The 25,685-nt window shown below is 42.0% G+C and overlaps 1 protein-coding gene across 1 annotated transcript in view; it reads left to right on the forward strand.

Moving 5' to 3' along the window:
• KLHL6 (kelch-like family member 6) overlaps positions 1–20,356 on the forward strand; it is a 79,995-nt gene extending 59,639 nt beyond the window's left edge. Inside the window, exons 4-7 of the mRNA XM_006869811.1 lie at positions 8,149–8,386; positions 11,909–12,111; positions 18,621–18,834; positions 20,055–20,356. Coding sequence (XP_006869873.1) covers positions 8,149–8,386; positions 11,909–12,111; positions 18,621–18,834; positions 20,055–20,356 — 957 coding nt within the window. The remainder of the gene's footprint in view (positions 1–8,148; positions 8,387–11,908; positions 12,112–18,620; positions 18,835–20,054) is intronic.
• Positions 20,357–25,685: the final 5,329 nt, after the last annotated feature.

Consider the following 25,685-nt stretch of genomic DNA (forward strand, 5'->3'; position numbering starts at 1 on the left):
ACAGGATCACTATGTGTCAGAACCAACTCGATGGCACTTAACAACAAAATCATCTCCTGGTGTGGCTCTGTAGGATCAGCACTGGACTTCGAACCACAAGGTTGGCAGTTCAAATCCACTAGCTGCTCCTCGGAAACCCTATACAGGATCACTATGAGTTGGAAATGACTCAATGGTACATAACAACACCAACAACAGCATTTCACATCTGAGATTTTCCTCTTCCCTCACGCCCCATCACTTTTTGGATAAATCACACACTTTCCAGCTAAGCGCCAGAGCCTAGCCTCTCATTGTTTGCTTCCTGCCTGCTAATCTTATGTCCACTCCAGTCATTATTTTCTGTTTCAGTCCTAATGCATTGCTTGTAGTTCACCTTTTCAGCCTCCAGGTTAGTGCAGGTGCTCTTCAAATGCCATATCCTCTTCTTCATCTGACTAACTCCCATTGTTGCTAAGGGCCATTAAGTTGGTTCCAATTCATAGTGACCTTATAAAGGTTTCTGAGGAGCGGCTGGTGAGTTAGAACTACTGACCTTGTGGTTCAAACCAATCTTGTGGTCCAGGGCATATCCTACAGCACCACATTCCTATTCATATTTAAAACTCAGTTTAAGTTCAGCTTCACCCCTCTGCATTCTCATAGCACCCAGTCAGTTACTCGATTATAACCCCAACCATGCCACACAGTAATCACTGAATTTCTCATCGGTAAATATCTCTAGATCAGGAGCTTCTTATGGCCTGAAACATTTCACATTGAACTTTTATCTGAAGAACTTTACAGAGTCCCTGGTGTATGTTTGTGTGTGTATGTATCACAAAGTCCCTGATAAATGTTTGTTAAGTGAAAAAATGAACAAATTCACCAGAATCGTAAATACACAGAGATCATTTGGCTTTATCTGGTTCAGTGTCTCTCATTAGTAATCCCTGAAGAAATTTTAAAATTCAAAACTTTATAAAGAAAAACAAAAAACTTAGCAGAGAAGAGCTCAACCATCAGTGGGGAACGGTACAGGGATAGTTTGTTAACAGTGCACATGAACACCCACATTTATGTTGTCATTGGTTGCTGTTGCGCCACATCAGATTCACGTAAAAGAAGAAAACGTTACTCAGTCCTGTACCATCTCTATGGTCACTGCTGTTTGATGCCATTGTTGCTGCTGGTATGCCAGCCCATCTTATTGAGGGGGTCCTTCATTTCCATGGACCCTCTATTTTACCAAACATGATGTTCTTTTCTAGCAACTGGTCTTTACTGATGGCATGCCCAAAATAAGCAAGCCCAAGTCTTTCCACACTTGCTTCTAAACTGCATTCTGGTTCTATTTCTTCTAAGACTGATTGGTTTGCTCTTTTGCTAGTCCATGGTATGTACGCTATGCTTCATCAACATCACAGTTCAAATGCATCAATACTGCTTCTCTCTTCTTTTTTATTTGACTAGTTTTAACATGCATATAAGGTGATTGAAAAGACCATGGTTTGGGACAGGCACACCTTACTCATCAAAGTGACACCTTTGTTTTTAAAACATTGAAGAGGTTTCCCCCAGCCCCACCTCTTCACCCCAGCAGCAGATTTACCCAGTGCAATATGCCCTTTGATTTCTTGAATGCTGCTTCCATGGGTGCTGATTCTTCATCCAGGCCTTCTTAATTAGGCCAGTGATGGACAAGTGCTTGGGAATTGTCTGACTCGAATTTCTCTGGAGTCTCTTCTTGATCTCTGTGTTCTTTTCCAATTCGGTGTTGTCTGCAGATCTATTTCTTATTTATTCACAAACACAAATTCACCACTGACACAATCACAGTCCAACATTTTTCTTGTGAGGTTAGTGTGAACTACAAATTGTATTTATTTAATAGATTCAAATCTCAATCCCTGTCAGCAATTTGCTCTTAATTCAGTCTTTAAAGTTTAGAGACTTAATCAACAATGCTTCTAATATCCTAGCTATTTTTGTTTCTACTTGGTATTTCTCAAGTATCTAGAATCCTGTGATAAAGACTTTACTCTGATATAAAATGTCTCTACTATGTGGTTACAAATCGGGCTGCTAACCTCACAGTCAGCAGTTCGGAACTACCAGCTGTTCCATGGGAGAAAGATTTACAGCCTTGGAAACCCTGTACAGGGTCGCTACGAGTTGGAACTGACTCCATGGCACATAACAACAACAACAACAACAACAACACTATGTCTTCTGCAAAATTGCTGCATGAAGTGTCTGCCCTGCCTTTTGTATTTGCAATGCTGGATGGGTGGTAGTAGGAAGAAGTTTACCAACGTTGTATTTAGAAGGAGAGATAATTCTTATATCTGGCAAAGTCTTCAGTTGCTGGAACTTGGGCTTGAAGGAGGCAAATCTAGGTTTTGACTGCACAATTTACTGGGTAAACATGGACAAGTTATTTACTTGCTCTAAGGCTCATTTCACATCTTCCAAATTAATAGAACTGTTTTAAGCATTAACTAGATCATGAATGAGATGTCTTCAGCACAGTCTCTGGCACATGGCAAATGCCCACAAATGAAGGCTGCTATCATTCCCATTAAGTTCCTTTATAAGTGCTCCATTTCCTGCCAGAAAACATTTTTTCTTTTTCTAAGGATAAACTCTCTCTTTTCACTGTAACCCAGCTCTTTGCTGCCTTTTTGCCCTCAAACTTATTTAGCCAACATTCACATTCCCATTTTACAGCCTGGGCAATTGAGTTTGTGAATTCCCCATGAAAAAAAATCAATGTAATTGCTGAACCAGGGTCTCATTGCCAATTGATTTCTTGAACTCCCTGTCTACTCATTGCTTGACAGATCCTGGGTTTATTTCTATGACAATAGCATATGCTTGGAGGGTCCTGTGAGCACACTGCTCCCTTTCAATCTTGTCCTTCTCCCAGAGTCATGGTGGTGGTGGTGATGGTGGGACATATTGGAATCCCAAGAAGAAATATCGCCCTACATTTGATTTAAGAGTGATAGTTGGCACCCTCATCAAAAAAGTTCTTTTGGAACTCAAGAAATTTGTCCCTTCATTCTTGCCCTCCTAGGTTTTCAGGATGAACTTGATGCAAACCAAAGCCTGCTCTGACATGTGTATGTTTGGGTGGGAAGACAGCTTTATTGGTCACTTCTGTTAGCTTCCCCAGTACACTCCGTGAACAATGAGCAGTCAGTGAGATACAACTGTCTGCTCTATTTTTATTAATCTGAAAATAAACTGGTTAAGCCTGATTGTTGCTTATGAGTCATTAGTAAACACTTCCGTATGTGTGCAACCAAACTTGTACATCTCTAATATAGTGGTGAGTAACCCTGCCTGTCATATGGGAGACCAGGGTTTGATGACCTGATGGGGAGAGTCTGCATTGGAGTCCTAGTGTGGCATTGTGGGATAAAGCACTGGACTGCAAAGTCAATTTGAACTACAAGATCAGCGGTTCAAACTCACCAGTCACTCCTTGGAAACCCCACACAGGGGTGCTGTCAGAACTGACTCGCTGGCACTCAACAACAACAATTGCTGATTAGCATTTGTCATGCCTCTGGGGTTAATATTTTGCCAAATGTAACTGAACTTATAATTTGGTTATGGTGACAGCACTTGGCAGTTCTGTGATGCCAAATTACAAAGCAGGTCTCAGTACCCAAGCCAATTCCATTAGATGGTCAACAAATGACTTCAAAGGGTAGCAGTTTAAAATAACACACACTTATTATCTCACACAGATTCTGAGGACCAGGAATCTGGGAGCAGTTTAGCTTGGTGGTTCTGGTTCTAGGGCTCTTAGAAGGTTCAATCAAGCTGTTGGCTAGGGCTGCCGTCATCTCTGAATTCAAATGAGGCTGGAAGGTCCACTTCTAAGCTCTCTCAAAGGATCACTGATGGCCTTATTTCCTGGATGACTATTGATTAGAGACCTCAGTTTTTCACAACACCAGCTTCTTCATAGCAGTTGGCTTCCCTCAGAACAAACAATCTATCAAAGAGACTGAGTGAACTGACTATGATGGAAGCTGTAGTACCTTTTACAACTTAAGTTCAGAAGTGACATACTGCTGTTTCTTCCATATTCCGCTAGTCACAGAGACCAACCATGGAATAACATGGGAGAGAAACTACTCAAGAGTATAAATACCTAGAGGTGGAAATCATTGGGGCCATATTGGAGTTGGTTACCATAATGGTGGCCAAATGTCACTATGAGTAGGAACTGACTGGACAGCAAGACGGCTCTTAACAACCACCACCACAGTGATTGAGATTGCAAAGCATTATCTGAGTTACCTAGCTTTTCCATTTATTCACACATTCATTCATCCAATCAACATTTATGGAAGCCCGCAAATTCCAGGCATTGTTCTTGGTGCTGGGGATTCACTGAAAAATAGACTGGGCCTGCCCATTGTCAGTGACTTTAAGGTGCATTACAATGGAATGTGAAAGGTACTGTGATGATGAAAATTCAGGACTCTGGGAACTTGTGTGAAAAGTCAGGAATGACCTTCTGAAGAGATACTGCAAAAATTCAGAATGGCTTAATGAGTAAATAAGTGGGGGTGGGTACAGTGTGGGAAACTGAGAACAGAAATGATGATAAACCAGGAATTTTAGTCAACAGGACCAGAGTCTTCCACAAGCCAGGAATCAGGATGTCAGCTCTGGGAACTAGGAAGGAAGATCAAGGTTAGTTCAGTCCTCCTCTTACTCAGCAGGTCATTGAGGTGGGAGAACAGATAGGGTGAAAAAGATAGAATGATGGGAATGCTTCAGGGTGGAGTCTGTGGCCACGTTCTCAAACTGGGGTAAGGATCACTGGGGAACCAAGTCTGCGAGATGCTGTCCTCAGACCTGGTGTGGCACTGTAGGATAAGCACTGGGCCGAAAGGTCCATTTGAATCCCAAGATTGGCAGTTCAACCCACCAGCCGCTCCTCGGAAACCCTATACAGGGTCACTATGAGTCGCAGCCAACTTGACCGAACTTAACAACAACATCCTCTATGCATTGTCTTAAAATACCTAAATTCTTTAAGAAAGAATGCTAAATTCATCCTGGAGGTTGTGCTGTGGGGAAGGAGGTTTATGGGCAGTTACAAGGACTGGCAGCTGGAGAGAAAGTTGAGGTGTGACAAAGTTTGTGTTTGGTGCCAACTGAGTGCTCTCAGAGGGCTTCCAAGGTTCCTGGCCACCCCTCCCACTCCTTAGTGCTCAGGCAGCATCTGTTCTGTCACACATGTCCTGTTCCTTTCTGCATGGCCACAGACTTACTGCCCTGGTCCATCCTCAAGAATTGAGGATGTAAAAATATATTGTATGTAGCTTTTCCCCATAGAAATACAAACAAGTAACAAATACTTAAGGAGAAGTAGAGATTGGGGGTTGGCTGGTCTGATGAGCTGTAGCTGTTGGTTGGATTCTCCACCTGAGAACTCAGTCTCTGTTACTATAATCTGTACTATCATAACCTGAGGATGAGATCAAAGGTGTCAGAGTCCAAGCTAGTTCACCCTAATCTTATAGAAAAAAGTAACTGCTTTGAACTTCTGGGGAATGAACACTGATTGCTTCTCGGGCTCCCATCAGCACATCTATGGAATCTTACCCATCAAGCACAGGGAAGGGATAGAACCAGGAGGAAGGAAGCTCCTCCTTTTCCCAAATAATATCAATATACAAGTCCCACAACAAAATCAGTTGCTGTCGAATGGATTCTGATTCATGTTATGGCTGTGTGATACACACTGATCTATGAACCACAAGGTCTGTGATTTGAGCCCGCCATCCACTCCACAGGAGAAAGATGAGGCTTTCTGCTCCCGTGAAGATTTAAAGCCTTGGAAACCCTCTACAGGGTTGTACTGAGTTGGACATAAATATTTGTTATTGTTGTTAAATGTTATCGAGTCGGTTCCAACTCATAGTGACCCTGTATATGGTTTCCGAGGAGTGACTGGTGAGCTTGAACCACCGACCTTGTGCTTCAAACGACTTTGCAGTTCAGTGCATTAACCCACAGTGCCACACCAGGACTCCTCTCTCCCTCCATATAGTGCTCTCTCTCTCTCTCTCTCTATATATATATATATAAAATGCTATATATATATATATATATATATATATGAATGCTATATGTATACATGTACATATATATGTATACATACACACACATATATATATACATATACACACACACACACACACACATATATATATAAATATAACATAGTGGTTATGAGTTGGGCTGTGCTGCCAATCTCAAGGTTAGCAGTTCAAAACTACCAGTCATTCTGAGGGAGAAAGGTGAGGTTTTCTGCTCCTGTAAAACCCTCTACAGGATCACTGAGTCAGAACCAACTCCACGGCACACAACCACCACTATATGTGTGTAGTCCTGTAGGATAGACACTGGACTGCTAAGTACAAAGTCAGCGCCCCTCTTCTGAAACCCTCTACAGGGTCGCTATGAGTCAAAAGCAACTGGATGGCACTTAACAACAACCACCACCACAGTTCCGAGGCAGATGATCACACTTTTCTTCTAAGATGCCTTTGAGTGGGTTATAACCACCAGTCTTTTGTTAGCTGGTGTTAAGTGCTGTCAAGTTGGTTCTGACTCATAGTGACCCTGTATGGGGATTCCAAGGTAGCTTTGAAACGCTAACCTTTTGGTCCTGCGCTTATCCTACAGTGCCACACCAGGATTCCTATCCTTTACTAGCTGAGCACTTAACCTTTTGCACCGCCCAGGGATGTCAATATTAATAGACCAAACCCAAAGCTAAACCTATTGCCATTGAGTCGATTCTAACCCTTAGTGACCCTCTAGGACACAGTAGAACTGCCCCATAGAGTTTCCAAGGCTGAAATATTTATGGGAACTGACTGCCCCATATTTCTCCTGCAGAGCAGTGGGTGGGTTTGAACTGCCGATCTTTTGGTTAGCAGTCAAGTACTTTAACCACCGTACCACCAGGTCTCATAATATCAATATGTTGTTGTTGTTGTTGTTAAGTGTCATCAAGCTGGTTCTGAGTCGTAGAAACCCTGTATAGAGTTTCCAAGAAGCAGCTGGTGAGTTTGAACCACTGACCGGGTAGTTCAAACCAACACTGTGGCCTAGTGCTTTATCCTACAGTGCCACACCAGCACTTCAGTATCAATATGTTGTGGTATCACCATGTGCCAGGTGCTCTGTTAATCTCTCTACATGAGTTCTTAGAAAGACTAGGCATTTACAGAAGTTGTGTTGGAGCCAGGACCTAACCCTGGTGTATTTGCTTTCCAAACCTCTGCTCTTTCAGTTGAGTTCATGCATATCAATGGTGTAGATTTAGTCACTTGCTCCAGGCTCGAAATGCTCATATGTACCCAGTGTTTAGGACTTCTTGAGGGGAGTGAGTAGTAGCCAGAAATGAAGTTCCAGGATTTAGGGTTTCAGACCTGGCAGCGGAGGATAGGTAGGAAGTACACTTGATGGTCAAGAGTCCTGGACTTCTTAAAATAGCATCAAAAACAACAAAATACAACAATTATTGACTTCGTATTATGTAGTGGGCCCTGTGCCAAGAACCCTGTGAATTGTTGTTGTTGTCAGGTGCCATCGAGTCAGAACCGACTCATAGAGACCCCATGCACAGCAGAATGAAACAATGTCCAATCCTGGGCCAACCTCACTAGCGCTGCCACACTTGACGCCATCAATGATGCCACCTGGCTGATCCATCTCTTTGGAGGTCTTCCTCTTTTTCTCTGACCCTCCATCTTACCCAGCATGACATCCTTCTCCAGCGACTGTTCCCTCCTGACAATATGTCCAAAGTATGAGAGACGAAGCGTAGCCATCCTGGCCTCCAAGGAGCACACTGGCTGCACTTCTTCCAAAACAGATCTATTGGTTCTTTTGGCAGTCCATGGCACTTTTAGTATTCTCCTCCAACACCACAACTCAAAGGCATCAATTTAATCCTCACAACAGACCTACAGACTCCCCATTATACAGAGGAGGAAAGTGAAGCTCAAGGGGGTGGAGTCAGATAGTTATACAGTGGCAGGGTTGGGAGTGGGATCCTGCTCTTTCTAGCGTCATAATCTGAACCACTGAGCTATCTTGGCTCTATGTACTCCCATTGATTTTCAGATCATTTCAGAGCGTACCAAGCCCAGGATGCATGAGTTCCAGTCTGAGGTGTTCATGATCATCGGTGGCTGCACGAAGGATGAACGTTTTGTGGCAGAGGTAACCTGCCTCGACCCCCTAAGGCGCAGCCGCCTGGAGGTGGCCAAGCTCCCGCTGACGGAGCATGAGCTGGAGAATGAGAACAAGAAGTGGGTGGAATTTGCATGTGTGACATTAAAAAATGAGGTCTACATATCAGGTAAGCAGGACCATGTGGTGCCAAAGCACACCTCCAATGAATAGCACTATGCATTTTTCTGAGTGAGGCAATTGTCCTAAAAGAAGTGATTTGATAATGATCTAGCTCTGATTGGGTGGGGTGATCTTATCTTGGCACGACCCAGAAGATAGAGAACACATTATTATTTAATAAACAGTAAGCCACGAGCAACATTGCTATTAGGATCTGAGGGAGCAGGTAGACAGGTCCCATCCTTCATGGAAAAGGAAGAAGAAAAGTGATTCTAGCATTTATTCCACATCACCTATAGATAACAGGGCCCTAAGTTAGACACAGAGAATACAATAATGAATAAAAACTTCTCATCTTCACCCCAAACAGGACCCCCACTCCTAAGTTTTTGTTGTTGTTGTTGTTAAGTGCCATCGAGTCAGTTCTGACTCATAGCAACCCTACATAGGGTTTCCAAGGAACAGTTGGTGGGTTTTAACCACTTCCTTGCAGTTAGCACTCCGATGCTTATAATACAGTGCCACACCAGGACTCCAAGTTTATTAGGTTACACTTTAATACTCTCCAGTACCACCTAGAACTTTTTCATTGCTCACTTTGTTTGCTTAATCATTTACAACTACTTGATGCCTGCCTTCCCCATTTGACCTTAAATTCCATGAAAGTCAACCCTGCATGCATAACCATTACCTAGAACTATGCCTGACTGTACAGTAAAATATTCAATAAATATTTACTGACTCCGTAATTTCTACCATCATTACTTCTTAGTAAATGAATTTACATGTTAATAGCATTTAATCATTTACTCCTCACATCAACTCTGTGAAGCAGGTATTTTTAATCTCCAGGTTACAGAGGGGGAAAAATGAGCCTTAGAGAGGTCATGGAACTTATCTAAGATGACATCTTGGATTCCATACCAGGTTTTGAGTCCAAGTCCTATGTTCCCCATACATCAGAAGCCACCTGGCTCTTTGTGAGCCTTTAATGGGGAAGCAGAGCATACAGAGTATCTTTCTTCTCTCCTGGAGCCTTTCTCTGACCTGAACTTGTTTTTCTCAAACCAAGCTCAAGTTTCTCCCGCGTAGCAGCTGATAGTTTCGAACTGCTGACCTTGCGGTTTGCACGCAGTCCGATTCGTAACCACTACGCTACCAGAGCTCATTACATGCTGGTATAACTGGATCTCTCACATGTAGTAAGTGGTATACTACCAGTAACTTAGCATAATTCCAAATGTATAGTATGAACTTAATGAAGTTAATCATTATCACTATTATTACTCTTTTTGCCAGCTACAGGGCAGTCTATTGAATGGATAAACAATTCTTTAAAAAAAAAAAATCCATTCCTTAAATTGTCTACAGCTTAATTTTTTTTCTTATTGGAAAAAAGTGCTGTAATAGGCATTCTGGCACACTTACCTTTATGTTCTGTACTTGTGTTAGTAGATAGGTAGATTCCTGGAAGTGGAGCTGCCAGCACATAGGACAGGTGCATTTAGAACGTTGGTGGATATTGTTAAACTGTCTTCTATAAAAGTTGTATCAGTTTACAGTTCAACCATGATGAACAACAGAGCCCGTTTTTCTGCATACTTGCTGATATATTTTATTATTGGTTATTTACATTTAAAATATATTTTGTTGTTGAGACTATACACATACAATTCAACAGTTCCTACAGGTACAATTGAGTGACAACATTCATTTACATTTTGCAATAGACAAGAATATTTAAATTTATACTCACTTTCTGAATCATTAATGAGGTTGAACATATTTTCCTATTTTTATTACCTAATGTATTTATTTAAAAATATTTCTGTCTACCTATCTGCTATTTTTCTATTACTGTTTGTATTTTATTAAATATCTAGAGCTCTTATTATATCTTTGCTATTTGTGTACAAATATTGTGGTTATCTTTTAACTTTGATTCATTTATACTTTATATAGTCATTTCCTTTATGATTCTGGATTCATGCCATACTTAGAAAGATCCTTCAGTCTCCAAGATTATTAACAGTCTCTTATATTGTTTTCAAGTTACATTTATAGTATTTGCATTTGAATTTTAAGTATGATGTTTAATAGGAACTCCAAAAAATGGCTTGCTGTAGATTGAATATATTGTTGTTAAGTGCTGTTGAGTCAGTTCCAATTCATAGCGACCCTGTACAGGGTTTCTGAGGAGTGGTCAGTGAGTTTGAACCACCAACCTTCTGGTGTAAACCAACCTTGCAGTCCAGTGCATTATCCTGCTCCGCCACACCAGGACTCCCTAGTGGATAGAGTCTGGGGAAAGGTAAATATGCAAAACTTTGGAGCACTCCTGGGCAACAACTATAAAAATTCAAAATGCATACTTATGTACACTGACTATTGTTAGCGATGACCACTCACCACAAGTGCACTTCTATTCATCTGAAAAGCACATCTCTTGTTTTAAGTAGTCCGTGTGCTCTGTGCTGATGGTAAAATGAAAACAACAAGCTGTTAAAACATTTGATTAAAGTCATCAGAAAAGTCACTTCTCCTTTGTCTTTGTCTCTTTCCATACTTGCTGAATTACAGTGTTTAAGAATTTTGTTTTTTATTAAGAGAGCTGCCCTGAAGAAAATATTTACTAAACTAATTCTCAGATTACCTATACTCTCATATTAGCAGACTTGTATAATAAAAAGTTATTGAAAAACTGGACAGGACTCACTAATATTTTTATATAGATGAGAGATGAATTTTCTGCTATCTTGGTCATTTTTCCAGGCTTGTATTTTTTATTTTTGCTTAAATATTTAAGCAAACATAGGTCTTAAGCCTATTGATCCAGGCCTTACTACTCCTGGCCCCAAGAGTCCACCGTTACCATGCACCCTTAGTTCCTATTACTCCTTGGGGCAAACACTGAGTCCAGGCTCCTGAAGGGCCCCTCCCCAAGGCTGGTGGGGGTCCCACCTCCCTGAAGCTTCTCTGGCTCCATCTTGCCTTATCCACCTCCCACAGCACACAATTCCCTTTATTCACATTCTGCCACATAATTTACCCTCTGCCTTTTACTGCTTTCTCCCTGCTCACATGGGTTTGCTTTGGTGTGGCAGTGAGGCATTGATGCCTGAGTGGTAGAACTCTTGCCTTCCACGCAGGAGATCTGGATTCCATTCCTAGCCAATTCACCTCAGGCACAGACACTGCCCACTTGTCAGTGGAGCCTTGCATGGTGCTATGGTATTGAACTGGTTTCAGTTAAGCTTCCAGACTAAGATGAACTAGGAAGAGGGCCTGGAAATCTACTTCTGAAAATTAGCTAATGAAACACTGTCGATCACAAAGGTCCTATCTGACTGAGCATGGGGATACAGGCCTGGCCAGTAGTTCCGTGCCAGATTGCCATGGCAACTAATGACAACAATAGGTGGGACTGGCCTCAGTACTCAGTATGTATGGCCTTGTGAGAAAAATCTAAGAGAAGCTTTATTTCTGACAAATCTGGTGGTTTCTTAAATGCTTTGTATTTCTTGTACAGGTGGCAAAGAAACACAGCACGATGTTTGGAAATATAATTCTTCAATCAACAAATGGATTCAAATTGAGTACTTAAATATAGGCCGCTGGCGGCATAAGATGGTGGTGTTGGGTGGCAAGGTCTATGTGATTGGAGGTTTTGACGGCATGCAGCGGCTCAACAACGTGGAGACCTACGACCCCTTCCACAACTGCTGGTCAGAGGTAGAGACTATTTCCATAAGTAACTTCGAATTTCAAAATCAAAGCTTCAAAAATAGGTATATGTCTATAGTGGCAGCTGATCTCTGATCTCTCTGGAGAACATTTGTGGTGACTCCTTTTCTTGTAGGTGCCATCACCTCAGCACTGCTTCCAAGTGGGGAGGCTCTGTGTGGGCACATGTCCTGACCCCAAGGAGCTCACATGACTTCCTAGACCCCATAGCCTGCATGTCTTAGTCAAGAGTCTCTGTCTCCTCTGATGCCCTCTGCCCTTGTCTTCTCCACACTAGACTTTCAAGGATCTATTTCTTGTACTGTTTGTTGAACCCAAACCTTTGGTCATGTTTACAAGTGTTGTTGTTGTTGTCAGGTGCCATCAAGTCGGAACCGACTCATAGCGACCCCATGCACAGCAGAACAAAACAATGTCCGATCCTGGGCCAACCTCATTAGCGCTGCCACGCTTGACGCCATCAATGATGCCACCTGGCTGATCCATCTCGTTGGGGGTCTTCCTCTTTTTCTCTGACCCTCCACCTTACCCAGCATGACATCCTTCTCCAGCGACTGTTCTCTCCAGACAATGTGTCCAAAGTAGGAGAGACAAAGCTTAGCCATCCTGGCCTCCAAGGAGCACTCTGGTTGTACTTCTTCCAAAATAGATCTATTGGTTCTTTTGGCAGTCCACAGCACTTTCAGTATTCTCCTATAACACCACAACTCAAAGGCATCAATTTTTCTATGATCTTCCTTATTCACTGTCCAGCTTTCACATCCATATGAGGTTATTGAAAATACCATGGCTTGGGTCAGGTGCACCTTAGTCCTCAAGCTGACATCTCTGCTCTTCAGTACTTTAAAAAGTTCCTGTGCAGCAGATTTGCCCAATGCAATACGTCGTCTGATCTCTTGACTGCTGCTTCCATGAGTGTTGACAGTTGATCCAAGAAGAATGAAGTCCTTGACAACTTCAATCTCTTCTCCTTTGATAAGAATGCTGTTTATTGGTCCAGTGGTGAGGATTTTTGTTTTCTTAACATTGAGATGTAATCCATATCGAAGGCTGTGCTCTGTGATCTTCTTAAGTATATGTTTCAAGTCCTCTTCACTTTCAGCAAGCAAGGTTGTATCATCAGCATATTGCAGGTTGTTAATGAGTCTTCCACCAATCCTGACACCACATTTTTCTTCATAAAAGCTTCTTGTATTATTTGCTCAGCATACAAATTAAACAAGTATGGTGAAAGAACACAACCCTGTCACACACCTTTCCCAATTTTAAAACATTCAGTGTTCCCATGCTCTGTTCAAACAACTGCCTCTTGGTCCAGGTACAGATTTCTCAGAAGTACAATTAAGTGTTCTGGAATACTCATACAGCCATCATTAACTTATCTGTTCATAATAAACCATGTATGTGCTTACATTCAAGGCTTCAACACCACCACCACAGGTACATTTTATACTTAGGGAAAGGTAACGTGACTTTACCTCCAGTATTTGCAGGTTCTTCCCAGTTTCAAGGTCACTTCTTTTTATCAGATCGCATGTCAGAGCATGGAGTGTAAAACCTGGTCACTGTAGGCATAAGCAAAAGTAGCCAGGTCACCATGGCATCCGGCCAAGATTTGAAAAGTACTATATACCCACTCCTTACTTGTCAACATAGTTGGGTTCTAAAGACCTGGTCATTATACGAAAACCAACATGATGCGAAACTGGAGAACGACTACAACAGATCCCAAAATGGAGGATGACTAAATCATTACACAACAGCCAAATTACATCATAACATAACTGCTGACACAACAACCTTAGCCATCACAGCTAGTGTTATTCACAACTCAAATCTTGGCATTTGTTACAATCAGACATATATCATTAATGCACCAAATAGTTAGATTGTAGATTTTCTACCACTGGTACAAATGTGAAATGCCAGATAACAAGACAGTTGGTAAGTGAAGAGTAGGTGTATATATAACCAGTTTCTGTCAATTCTGAATCAGGGTTACCCTATTGTACCCCACAGGGTTTTTAATGGATGATTATTTTTTTAAGTCCACCACTTGTCTCTTAGTTTGTCATACTGTGATGGCTTGCCCATTGCTGTGATTCTGGACGCTATGATGCTGGTACTTTAAACACCAGCTGGGTCACCCTTGGTGAACAGGTTTCAGCTGAAGATAGTCTAGGAAGATAGAGAGACGGACTACTTCGCATATTTAGCCACAGAAAACCTTATGAATAGCAAAGAAACATTGTCAGAGAGCACCAGAAAATTGAATATTGAAACATGGTGAAGAGCACCAGAATGCTGTCAGATAAAGTACCAGAAGATGAGTCCCTCAGATTGGAAGGCACTCAAAATGCAACTAGGGAAGAGTTGCCTTCTCTTCTAGACTAGAATAGACCGTGATGATGTGAATGGAGTATAGCCCTCGGGACCTTCATTTGCTGATGGGGCACAATTCAAAATGAAGATAAATAGCTGAAAACATCTATTAATAATTAGAACATGGAATGTATGAAGTATGAATCTAGTAAAATTGGAAGCTGTCAAAAATGCAATGGAACACATAAAAATCGATATCCTGGGCTTTAGTGAGCTGAAATGGACTGGTATTAGCCATTTTGAATCTGACAATACATGGTTTACCATGCAGGAGATAACAAATTGATGAGGAATGGCATCGCACTCATCATTAGAAAGAACATTTCAAGATCTATCTTGAAGTATAGTACTGTCTGTGATAGGATAATATCCATATGTCTACAAGGATGACCAGTTAATATGACTATTATTCAAACTTATTCACCAAGCACTAAAGCCAGTGATGATGAAATTGAAGAATTCTATTAACTTCTATATGAAATTGATCAAACCATGCATCAATTTCTATATGAAATTGATAAAAAATGTTGGATCAAAAAATTCATCAAACATGGTAATTACTGGCGATTGAAATGCACAATTTGGAAACAAAGAGGAAGGATCAGTAGTTGGAAAATATGGTCTTGGTGATAGAAATGATGCTGGATATTGTATGATAGAATTTTGTAAGACCAATGGCTTCTTCATTGCAAATACCTTTTTAAAACAATATAAAAGATTATTATACACATGGACTTCACCGGATGGAATACATAGAAATCAAGTTGACTACATCTGTGGAAAGAGATGGTGGAAAAGCTCCATATCATCAGTGAAAACAAGGTCAGGGACAGACTGTGGAACAGACTATCAATTTCTCATATGCAAGTTCAGGTTGAAGCTGAAGAAAATTAAAACAAGTCTATGAGAGCCAAAATATAATCTTGGATATATCTTACCTGAATTTAGAGATCATCTCAAGATTCGAAGCAGTAGACACTAAAGACCAAAGACCAGAAGGGTTGTGGGATGACATCAATACCATCATACAGGAAGAAAGCAAAAAAAAGGCAAGAAAAAAGAAGAGACTTGCTTTCCAAAATAAAGATGCTACAGCAAATGGAAGAAAGGTAAAAGAGCTGAACAGATCATTTCAAAGGGCAGCTGGAGAAAAAGTCAAATATTTTGATGAAATGTGCAAAGACCTGGAATTAGAAAACCAAAATGGAAGGACATGCTCAGCATTACTCAGACTGAAAAAAACTGAAGAAAAAAAATTCAATCCTTGACTTGCAATATTAAAGGATTCTATGGGGTGGGGTGGTGGGGTGGGGAGGGAAGAAGTCTTGGTGTGGTGCTTGGGGATAAAGCACTGGGTTGCAAGGTTGATTTGAGCCGCAAGGTTTGTGGTTCAAACTCATCAGCTGCTCCTTGGAAGCCTTATACAAGGTCGCTAGGAGTCTGAAGTGACTCGACAGTACTTAACAACAACAACAAAGGCAAAATATTGAATGATACAGAAAGTATCAAAAGAAGATGGAAGGGATACACAGAGTCACAGTACTAAAAAGAAATGGTTGATGTTCAATCATTTCAAGAGGTAGCATATGATCAAGAGCCAATGGTACTGAAAGAAGAAGTCTAAGGTGCACTGAAGGCACTGGCAAAGAACAAGGTTTTGGGAATTTATGGAATATAAATTGAAGTCTTTCAACAAACTGATGCAGCACTGGAGGCACTCACGTATTTATGCCAAGAGGACGTGGAACAAGGTATATCATTGTTGATGTAAGATGGATTTTGGTTGAAAGCAGATTACACAGAGAGATGTTTACCTATGCTTTATTGACTACACAAAGGCTTTCAACTGTGTAGATCCTGACAAGCTATGGACAGCATTGCATAGAATGAGTATTCTGGAACACTTAATTGTGGTCATGAGGAACCTGTACATGGACAGGAAGCAGTCATTCTAACAGAACAAGGTGACATTGAATAGTTTAAAATCTGGAAAGGTGTGAGCCTGGGTTGTATTCTTTCATCATACTTATTTAGTCTGTACTCTGAGCAAATAATCTGAGAAGTTGGATTATACTTGTGGCATCAGGATTGGAGGAAGATTCACTAACAACCTATGATATGCAGATGATACAACCTTGCTTGCTGGAAGTGAAGAGGACTTAAAATACTTACTGATGAAGATTAACGACCATAGCCTTTGGTATGGATTGCACCTCAATGTAGAGAAAGCAAAAATCTTCACCACTGGACCAATAAATAACATCATGATAATGGAGAAAAGATTAAAGTTGTCAAAGACTTCATTTTGCTTTGATCAACACTCATGGAAACAGCAGTCAAGAAATAAAATGACACAAATCTGTTGCACAAGATCTTTTAAAATTGTTCAAGAGCAAAGATGTCAGTTTGAGAACTAAGGTGCATCTGACCTAAGCCATGGTATTTTCTATGTAAGTCTATGTTGAAAATGCATCATCCAACCTTTTATGCATGTGAAAGTTGGATAATGAATAAGGAGGAGCAGAGAAGAATTGATGCATTTGAGTTATGGTGTTGGAGGAAAATATTGAAAGTACCATGGACTGCCAGAAGAACAAACAAATCTGTGTTGGAAGAAGTACAGCCAGAGTGCTCCTTAGAAGTCAGGATGGCCAGACTTCATCTTTCATACTTCAGACATGTTTGCAGGAGACACCAGTCCCTGGAAAAAGATATCATGCTTGGGAAAGCGTAGGGTCAGCAAAGAAGAGGAAGACCCTCAATGAGATTTATTTGCACAGTGGCAATAGCAATGGGCTAAAGCATAGTAACAATTGTGGTATCGGCTTAGGACTGGGTCGTGTTTCATTCTGTGAAACACGACATAAGGTCACTATGGGTTGATACTGACTTGACAGCACCTAAGAACAACATTTAGAAAAAGTAATTGCCTTGCCTTTCTTCTGACTTAATTCTAAGTGGACTAGAACAGGCAATCTTTCAGGTAGCCACCAAACATTTGCCATGTTACACTACTCAGAACCTGTAATATTTATAAGGGATGTGCCCAAGACTTTCTCACATTGTTATGTTGCATCCCGAAGTTTATCCATGACCCAAGAGGGCCATATAATGGGCAAGAGGATCTTGAAAGTCTCCAACAGTGCCCTAGAGCTCACAGGGTAAAAGCACAACATGGAAGAATCGGCTTGCCTCATACCAACTTTCTTTCCTGGATATGAATACCAAGGATAATGCCTGGCACTAAGCAGGCACCCAGTAAAGTTTTTGTGTTTTGTTTTTTTTAAAACTTTTGTTGTAAATTGAGTGAAGATTCACAGAGAAGATCATCAATTTTATATTCAACCAATCATACACTTCATTTCATCTTAGTGATTGCCATCCGCTCAGTGTAATTTCACATATTCTCCCTGTTTCCAGTCCTTCTTCTTTCCCAGCCCTTTCGTTCTTCAGTGTCCTTTTGATCTCCAGTGGTTCACCATACTGTAACGAGCATACCTCACTAGTGTTGTTGTCCCCCCTATGTACCTATCTATTGCTTGGCTGAAAATTGAGCTAAGAGGCTGAGTTCAGTTCCAGACTTAAAGGGCGACCGAGGGCCCTAGTCTTGAGGTTCCTGCAGTCTCTTTCTGACCAGTAGCCCTGTCTTTTTTATAATTTTGAGTTTTGTTCTACATTTCCTCCCACTCTATCCAGGACCTCCTAATGTGATCCATTTCAGAGTTGGTAGTGGTTGCCAGGCACCATCTAGTTCTTCTGGTTGGAAGTAAAGATTTTTTGAATGAGTTAATATGATGTTTGAAAAAGCATTCCTTTCAGCATTGGCCTCGCATGTACAAACATTTTTTTTCTGCCATATCCGTCACCCCTAGAGATATGGCAGAAAACAGGCTGGAAACATCCCAACACAGTCTGCCCTAGCCTGCCTGGGTCCTAGATGGAGGGTGGCTTGATCCTCACTGTGGCTCAAGGAAGCCAAGTCCATGGGCCTTGTGAATTTAGGCCAAGGACAACGGGTGTCATGTCCTGGCACTTCGGGTCTCTGTCCTATGAGTCACTGTAGCAATCAGGGCAGCATGACTAACAGCTTCTCCTCATGCCCCGTGTCTCGGCAGGCTGCTCCCCTTCTAGTCCACGTCAGTTCCTTTGCAGCTACTAGTCATAAGAAGAAGCTCTATGTGATTGGGGGAGGACCCAATGGAAAACTGGCCATAGACAAGACTCAGTGTTATGACCCTTCAACCAATAAGTGGAATTTAAAGTCACCTATGCCAGTGGAGGCTAAGTGTATTAATGCAGTGAGTTTCCGGGACTGCATCTATGTTGTTGGTAAGTGAATGAATGGCGTAGTTTTCATCTACCTCAGTGCCATGCAACTACTGGGTTGATCATCAGTGGGACTCAAGTACTCAATACATGGTAGCTATCAATTTCTCTTATTTTATGTTTCTTTTTTGAGGGGCAGCATTTAAAGCCTTAGGAAAAGCTCTCCTTTCATGCCATTATATTCATGCACTTCTTAGACATTTTACTCTGAAAAGTTGTATTTAATCCAGAGGAAAGACTGACCAGGCCAGACCACAACTGGCCTGTAATTGTTAAGGATGTTGCTTCTCAATTCTAATAAATCATCAGGATCACCTAGAAGCTTTAAGGTTCAAGCCCACACTGAAGTGCCTCAGAGTAAAGGCCTGGCTTTAATCTATGTCTGAAAGGTCACAGTCACAAATACTCTGAAGCACATGGGGTATCCATGAGTCAATTGACTCAAAGGCAACTGGTTTCTGGCTAGGGAGATTTTTATAAGAGGAAGACATTGGGCAGCATGCAACTATATCTATTTAAGCTCCAGGTGATTTTAATGTGCAGACAGGATTGAGGACTACTGATTAAAGAGATGCCAGACAATAAACAACTCTAGTGGATAGAGCTAATCAGAACACCTCCTGGAGGCAAAACATTGAATAAATTAAGGGAAAGCCTTCTCTCCATTCTAGTGGGCTAGTTTATGGTCAGCCTCTTGACTATGCTACAAGGGTCTAACTCAAGATGGGTAACTTGAGCCGGTGTTTCAGGTTATGCTCACTGTACAAACAGGTGCCATCACCTCTATCTAGCCAGTACCTTTGATGGTGTCTATGAGCCAGGCCCTCTGCCAAGTAAGTAAGTGCCTTTTCTATGTTCTGAAGTTTTATAACCACCATGGCTGCAGTGCTCAAGGTTAAAGATAAAATAGCCACAGAGTTGTGATTATGAACCCAGTTCATTGCTGCACCAGTTGGCATTTCCTCAGGAAGCAGTCTTTGGAGGCATATTGCGGCCATGTTAAACCAGGTGTCCTTTAGAATCCTGTTAGCACCTGGCTGCAGAATTTAAAGGGTGTGATGCAGTGTCTCAGTATTAGGCACATTGGACCCCTATGGGCTTTTTGGAGAGCCATCAAAGCTACTATTTCTCTTTAAGAGGTGGTAGGCTTGATTTAGCCAGAAGCTGAAGGAGCGGAAATCCCAAACAGCTTGATACCCACCGTGTTTCTCCTTCCTCTCCAGGTGGGGCCATGAGAGCGTTGTACGCTTACAGTCCCCTGGAGGACAGCTGGTGTCTGGTGACCCAGCTCAGCCACGAGAGGGCAAGCTGTGGCATCGCGCCCTGCAACAACCGACTCTACATTACTGGGGGGCGCGACGAAAAGAACGAGGTCATCGCCACCGTGCTGTGCTGGGACCCTGAGGCCCAGAAACTGACAGAGGAGTGCGTCCTGCCCCGGGGCGTGTCCCACCATGGCAGCGTCACCATCAGGAAGTCGTACACCCATATCCGCAGGATCGTGCCGGGAGCCGTGTCCGTCTGACAGCCACAGGCTGGGAGGGCAGCACGGATCCAGTACCGGGAACCTGGCCTGCCCTTCCTCGCCTCTCACCCACCTGCAGTCCCACTTCAGACAGAGGCCTTGGCTTGAGTTTGGGGGTTCACCGGGGGCTCACTCCAGTTTACTTACCATAGGGACACCTTGTAAGTGACAGCATTGGAGCCACTGGAGACCAGCTAGCAATGTTTGCCTGACCTACCTCAGGAGCGAACGAGGAAAGACAGAGGCAGCTACCATGTGCCAGATTCTATGCCGTGTTTATGCAGCATGATGACTTGTTTTACAAATGAGGAAACTGAATTTCAGAAAGATGAAATGATTTGTCCCACAAAAGACGGCTAAAGCAGGAGCCTAAAACCCAGGTCTTTTCATTTCAAAATCAAGGGACTACCCACAATGCTGTCTTCTCAGAGCAGGAAACCATCAGCCTCACTTTTTGTTTCAGCAAATCTGCTCAAGGAGTCACCCAGCAAGGCAGGTTTTCTTTTTTATTTTATTGTCTCCTTCGTTGTCTCCTCCCTTTATATTTAAACCATGCAGAATTTTGAGTTGTTGAAGCACTGGGCTCCTTGCCAAGAAAGTAGCTGAGATTCTTGCATTTGACAGGTCTGGGGAGGTGCGTCTGGGAAGACCTGTTTTCTTTGAAAGACAAGACTTGTGTTTCGTGCCCTCGCATCAAAAGTCTGTAGTGTATATGAGCACAGGATGCCCCATTTTAGATTAGACCTGTCAATGCTAGACAGAATTGTACCTTCTGCGCAGTCCGGTGCCCTGGCCTATTAGTGTCCAAAAGTTGTATAGTAAGTAATGTAGAAAAGAGGTTTCCAAAGACAAAACTTTATTTTATTTTTTATTTTTTTTAAAATCTTAACACTGCTGCCCACTGTAGGAATGGGGGACTCTTCTTGATGGCATACTTCCTATTGTGTAGACAATGATTTGGGCCCGTGTCCCTCAGATACCCAGCCTTCCCACCTTTACCCCCACACCCCTCAGGAACCTTCTAGGCCCTTCTACTTGGTGTTTGGATCAGCATGTCTCAATTTTGAGTCTAAGATACATAGCTTTCACATGAGCTCATTGGAAATTCATTCTAATTCCCAACTTGGAGACACAGGTTAGGAGATCCTGTTTCATAGGCTGTATTTAAAAAGCAACAGTGACAACAACATAGTAACTGCATGACCCAATGTGCTTGATTTTCATCATATGATTTCAACTCTCATTACAGATGTGACATATTGTACTTAGCTCTCAGAAAAGTTTGGGAAGTCAGAGGTATTACAGTTGATAGTGAATTTCATTTTCATAAAACATGTCACGGCTAAAAGCAGCTCATATTTAAAGCAGATTAAAAAAAAACTTGGAAAATTCCAAGTGAGATTTCTGTCTATGTATAGATTGAGGATAACTATAAATGGATGTTAGAGGTGAATGGCTTTGTCTGCCTTCAGCTCTATGCTATGGAAAAGCAACATGGAAAATGCAGACCTGTCTGTGGATGCGGAGCACTCACACATTATCATTCCTGGACACTCACTCTTGGGTTAGTCATTAATAACCTTATCAAAGCTCTCAACTGAAACAATTTAATCTAATTCAATGCAACAAACATTCATGAAGTTCTTTCCAGTTTACCAAGCTGTGGGGACACCAGTACTGAAGGCAAATCCCCACCCTCGAGACTCAGTAAATACGGAAAGAGGCCACTAATGGATATTCTAAATTTTCTTTCCTTCAAGTTGGCTAAAAATGAAACATATATGAAGTTTGAGGCTGTAGCTAAGTTTTTAAAGTGTCTCTTGGGGATGCCATGCACTTAGGACACCAATGTGGTCCCTGCTTTCATATTTGTCTCTTTTCTTGAAATTCCTTCAGACATTACTTGAGCTATAGGAGAAATCAGTCTAAGTCTAAAGAAGATTGAGCATGCATAGAGAGCCTGCCTTCAGAGACCCCTCGTTTTTATGAATCTGATGGTGGTCCTTTCATAACCATCACTGAATTTTCAACCTTACACTGCAAACATAAGGATCTCTGTGCTAGAAATCTGATTTTAAATGCAGAAACCAAACTTCAGGGTAGTTCAGAATATCCAAGGACATAAAAGAGAGCCCTCATGTGGTGCTAAACTATACACTGAACTATACACTGGAAAGTTGGTAGTTCAAACTCACAAGCCGCTCTTGGAAACCCTATACAGAGTTGATATGAGTTGGATCAGACTTGATGGCACTTAACAACTACAACAACTATATGATTCTCATGTCACCAAATATATAGGGGAATTGTGGCTAAATTTTAGGTACTGGGCACTCAAGAAATAGAGATTTTTAATCATGACTTTGGAGAAGAAACAGATATGTATATTAAGGTTATCTAGAGTCCTGGTGTAGCGCTGTGGGTAAATGCACTGGATTGCAAAGTTGTTTGAACCACAAGGTCGGTGGTTCAAGCTCACCAGCCCCTCCTCGGAAACCCTTTACAGGGTTGCTATGGGTCGGAACTGACTCAATGGCACTTAACAACAACACAGTTCTGTAGCTTGTAGAGAAAGAACATAGTCAAGTCATTTTAGAAAAACTTAAGGTCCTGCATGGGACAAATGGTTTGCCCTTGGCTGGTAAGCAAAACATAGGCCATTTGCATCTGCCCAATGGCACTGCGGGAGAAACAGGCTTGGCCATTGTCTTCCATAGCTGCAGCCAAGAAAACCCTATGGAGTAGTTCTACTCTGTAACACACGGGGGCGCCATAAGTCACAAAGCAGCCACAAAACCAGCATCAACTTCCACACCATCATCAGTGGGCTGAGCCAGGTTGGGAATAACCCTAAAACTCAGTCATGACAAGGTGGGATTTCCTGGCACAGCAGATAGGCCCTGGGAGTGGACAGATCATCTCTGACTGGAAGAAAGAGGATGGGACAGGAGGTAGGCTGATATGTCAGGTCCTAAGGATACAAGTCAAGTCGGTTTGCACCACAAGGTCGGTGGTTCAAGCTCATCAGTGTCTCCTTGGAAACCCTATACAGGGTCGCTAAGGGTTGGAACCGACTCAATGGCACTTAACAACAACAACAAGGACACAAGTCTAGAAAATGCTACTATAGCCCTGGGGTTACTGAGCCTGACTGGTCCCAGGAAGAGTAAGGGGAGAATAAGAAAGAAGTGAGAGCTCACTTAGAATTAGAAAGAAGTTAGAGCAGGACCAGAGGTCAGGCCATTTTGCTGTGGGGCATCTGAGCTGCCTAGCTGGGGCTCTGTCACACTGGATTACAGAGACAAGGCGCAGAGTCCTTGTTTAGAGGATTCCAGTTTCCAAGATTGGACTACAACAGACAGGGAGCTAAGCTCACCAAAATACCATGTAATACATGTTCTCTTCTTATCTTTCATCACATTTTGGTCGCCAAAACACACACACACACACACACACTCACCCTTTAAACTCAAAGCAAACTATGGTCTCAGGGAAATGCAAATATCATTGGCTTCTAATTGAAAATATAGCTTTGCTGTTTATAAACGTCTGAGGTGCTGTTGCTTGTTATTTACTGATCCTGCTTGATTTTGAAAAAGAAAAACAAAAGTGCTTTTCAATAGAAGTTTCTAAGTGGGTAAACATCACTAGAAATTTTTATGTAAAATCTTAATTTGGGTTTGCAAGATCAGTTTTTCCCTTTAATACCTGACCTAGAGGTTGTATTTGATCTCATTATTTGAAGAGTTAGCCTTCAAGGAAATCCACAATTATCTCAAATATGGTTGTTATTAAACCAATTTTGAAGATCAGATTTTCTTATGTACAGGGATAGTCAACACTGATTAACACTTAGTTAATGCTTGGTTACATGAAGCTGTATTTTTTGTATGTTTTGCTTTGTTTTTTAAATGATCAAAGGATATTGTTTCTAGGGAAAATAATAACCTTTTTATTTATTCAATAAAATTTGTATGACTGAATGACATGTTGTTTTACTTCAATTACTGAATGGTTTTTCTTATGCTTGTTTTGGTCAGTACATATCGAAGTATCAGATGAATAGAAAGGAAAGCTTAAGAGGTGGAAATTCTCACTTTATCAGGTTTGGTTTACAGATAGGTAGGAAGAAGACAGCTTTTCCTTCTTAAAGCTGTACTGCCCCTCTGAGCATTTGCACCCATTTGCAAATCCAGAGACCCTACCCTGCCTTACTTCACCCCTTCTTCAAGGAAGCTTCTAGAAGGTTTTGCTTCCTGGATGGCCTCTCAGCTCTGCCTCTGCCAACACTGTCGTTTTGTGTTGGAACCCTAAGCAAGCTGTTCTTCTCAAACTGGGGCACCCATAACTGGGGATCTAGGTGCTGTGGTGCTTGACCACTGGAAAACTTGTCATCAAGTTTTCAGTTTGCTTCAGATCACAATGTAAAGCTCTTGTGTATTTGAAAAGTAAAACTTGAGACTTTAAAGAAACTTGGGGTTCCATGAATAGCTTTACATTAGTTTCCCTGGGCTTTTCCGGAATAAATATTCTCGCTCCTCTGCCTTAGGAGATCTTTGGTGAAAAACCTTGGGAGGCACCTCCCCATCTCGCCAGTAGGGGGTATTCTGGAGTTAGTCTTGGGCTGTAGGAATGACAGCCAGTGCACCAACTGGTGATCAAGGTAAGGATTTGACCTTGACTTCCTCAATGAGCACTTTGCTTTCCTGCTGGGTCTGGTGGTCATCTGGTGCTCTGCCAGATCAGCTTCTTCCCTGCTCCTTGTGTAGTCCTGGTGTAGTGCTGCAGGTTAATGCGTTGGTCACTTTGAACCACACACAAGGTGGGTGGTTCAAGCTCACCAGCAGCTCCCGGGAAACCCTATACAGGGTCACTATGAGTCAGAACTGACTCTCTGGCACTTAACAGCAACAACTGCTTCTTGGTGTGCTCCCTGCTGGACCAGCTTCCTTATTAATTACTGGGGATTTCACCCTTGCATAGGATCTCCTTGTCCAGTGCCAAGGAGGCTGCTCCATTACTCTCCTGGACCCATGGCCTGGTTTTCTGCTTCTGTATGGTGTCATAACTGAAGACCCTTGGTGCTGGGGACCACACTGCTCAGCATTAGCCTGCATGCTTACTAATCACTCTGGTTTCCACTTCCACGTTTGTTTTTGGCACCTGGGGATTTTTCTTTTGTTCTTGCATTCTCAGAGGTTGGCTTTGTTACTGATTTCTGCTGTGGCAGGCAACCTTGAAATTCTTGCTGCCACATCTCTGATCATTTGTGTTTCTAGTCTGCTGCCTCCCTGTAATCTGCAAACACATTCCTGTTACAGCTCTAGCT

Source organism: Chrysochloris asiatica, unplaced genomic scaffold (assembly GCF_000296735.1).
Source record: "Chrysochloris asiatica unplaced genomic scaffold, ChrAsi1.0 scaffold00135, whole genome shotgun sequence".
Classification (NCBI taxonomy): Eukaryota; Metazoa; Chordata; class Mammalia; order Afrosoricida; family Chrysochloridae; genus Chrysochloris; species Chrysochloris asiatica.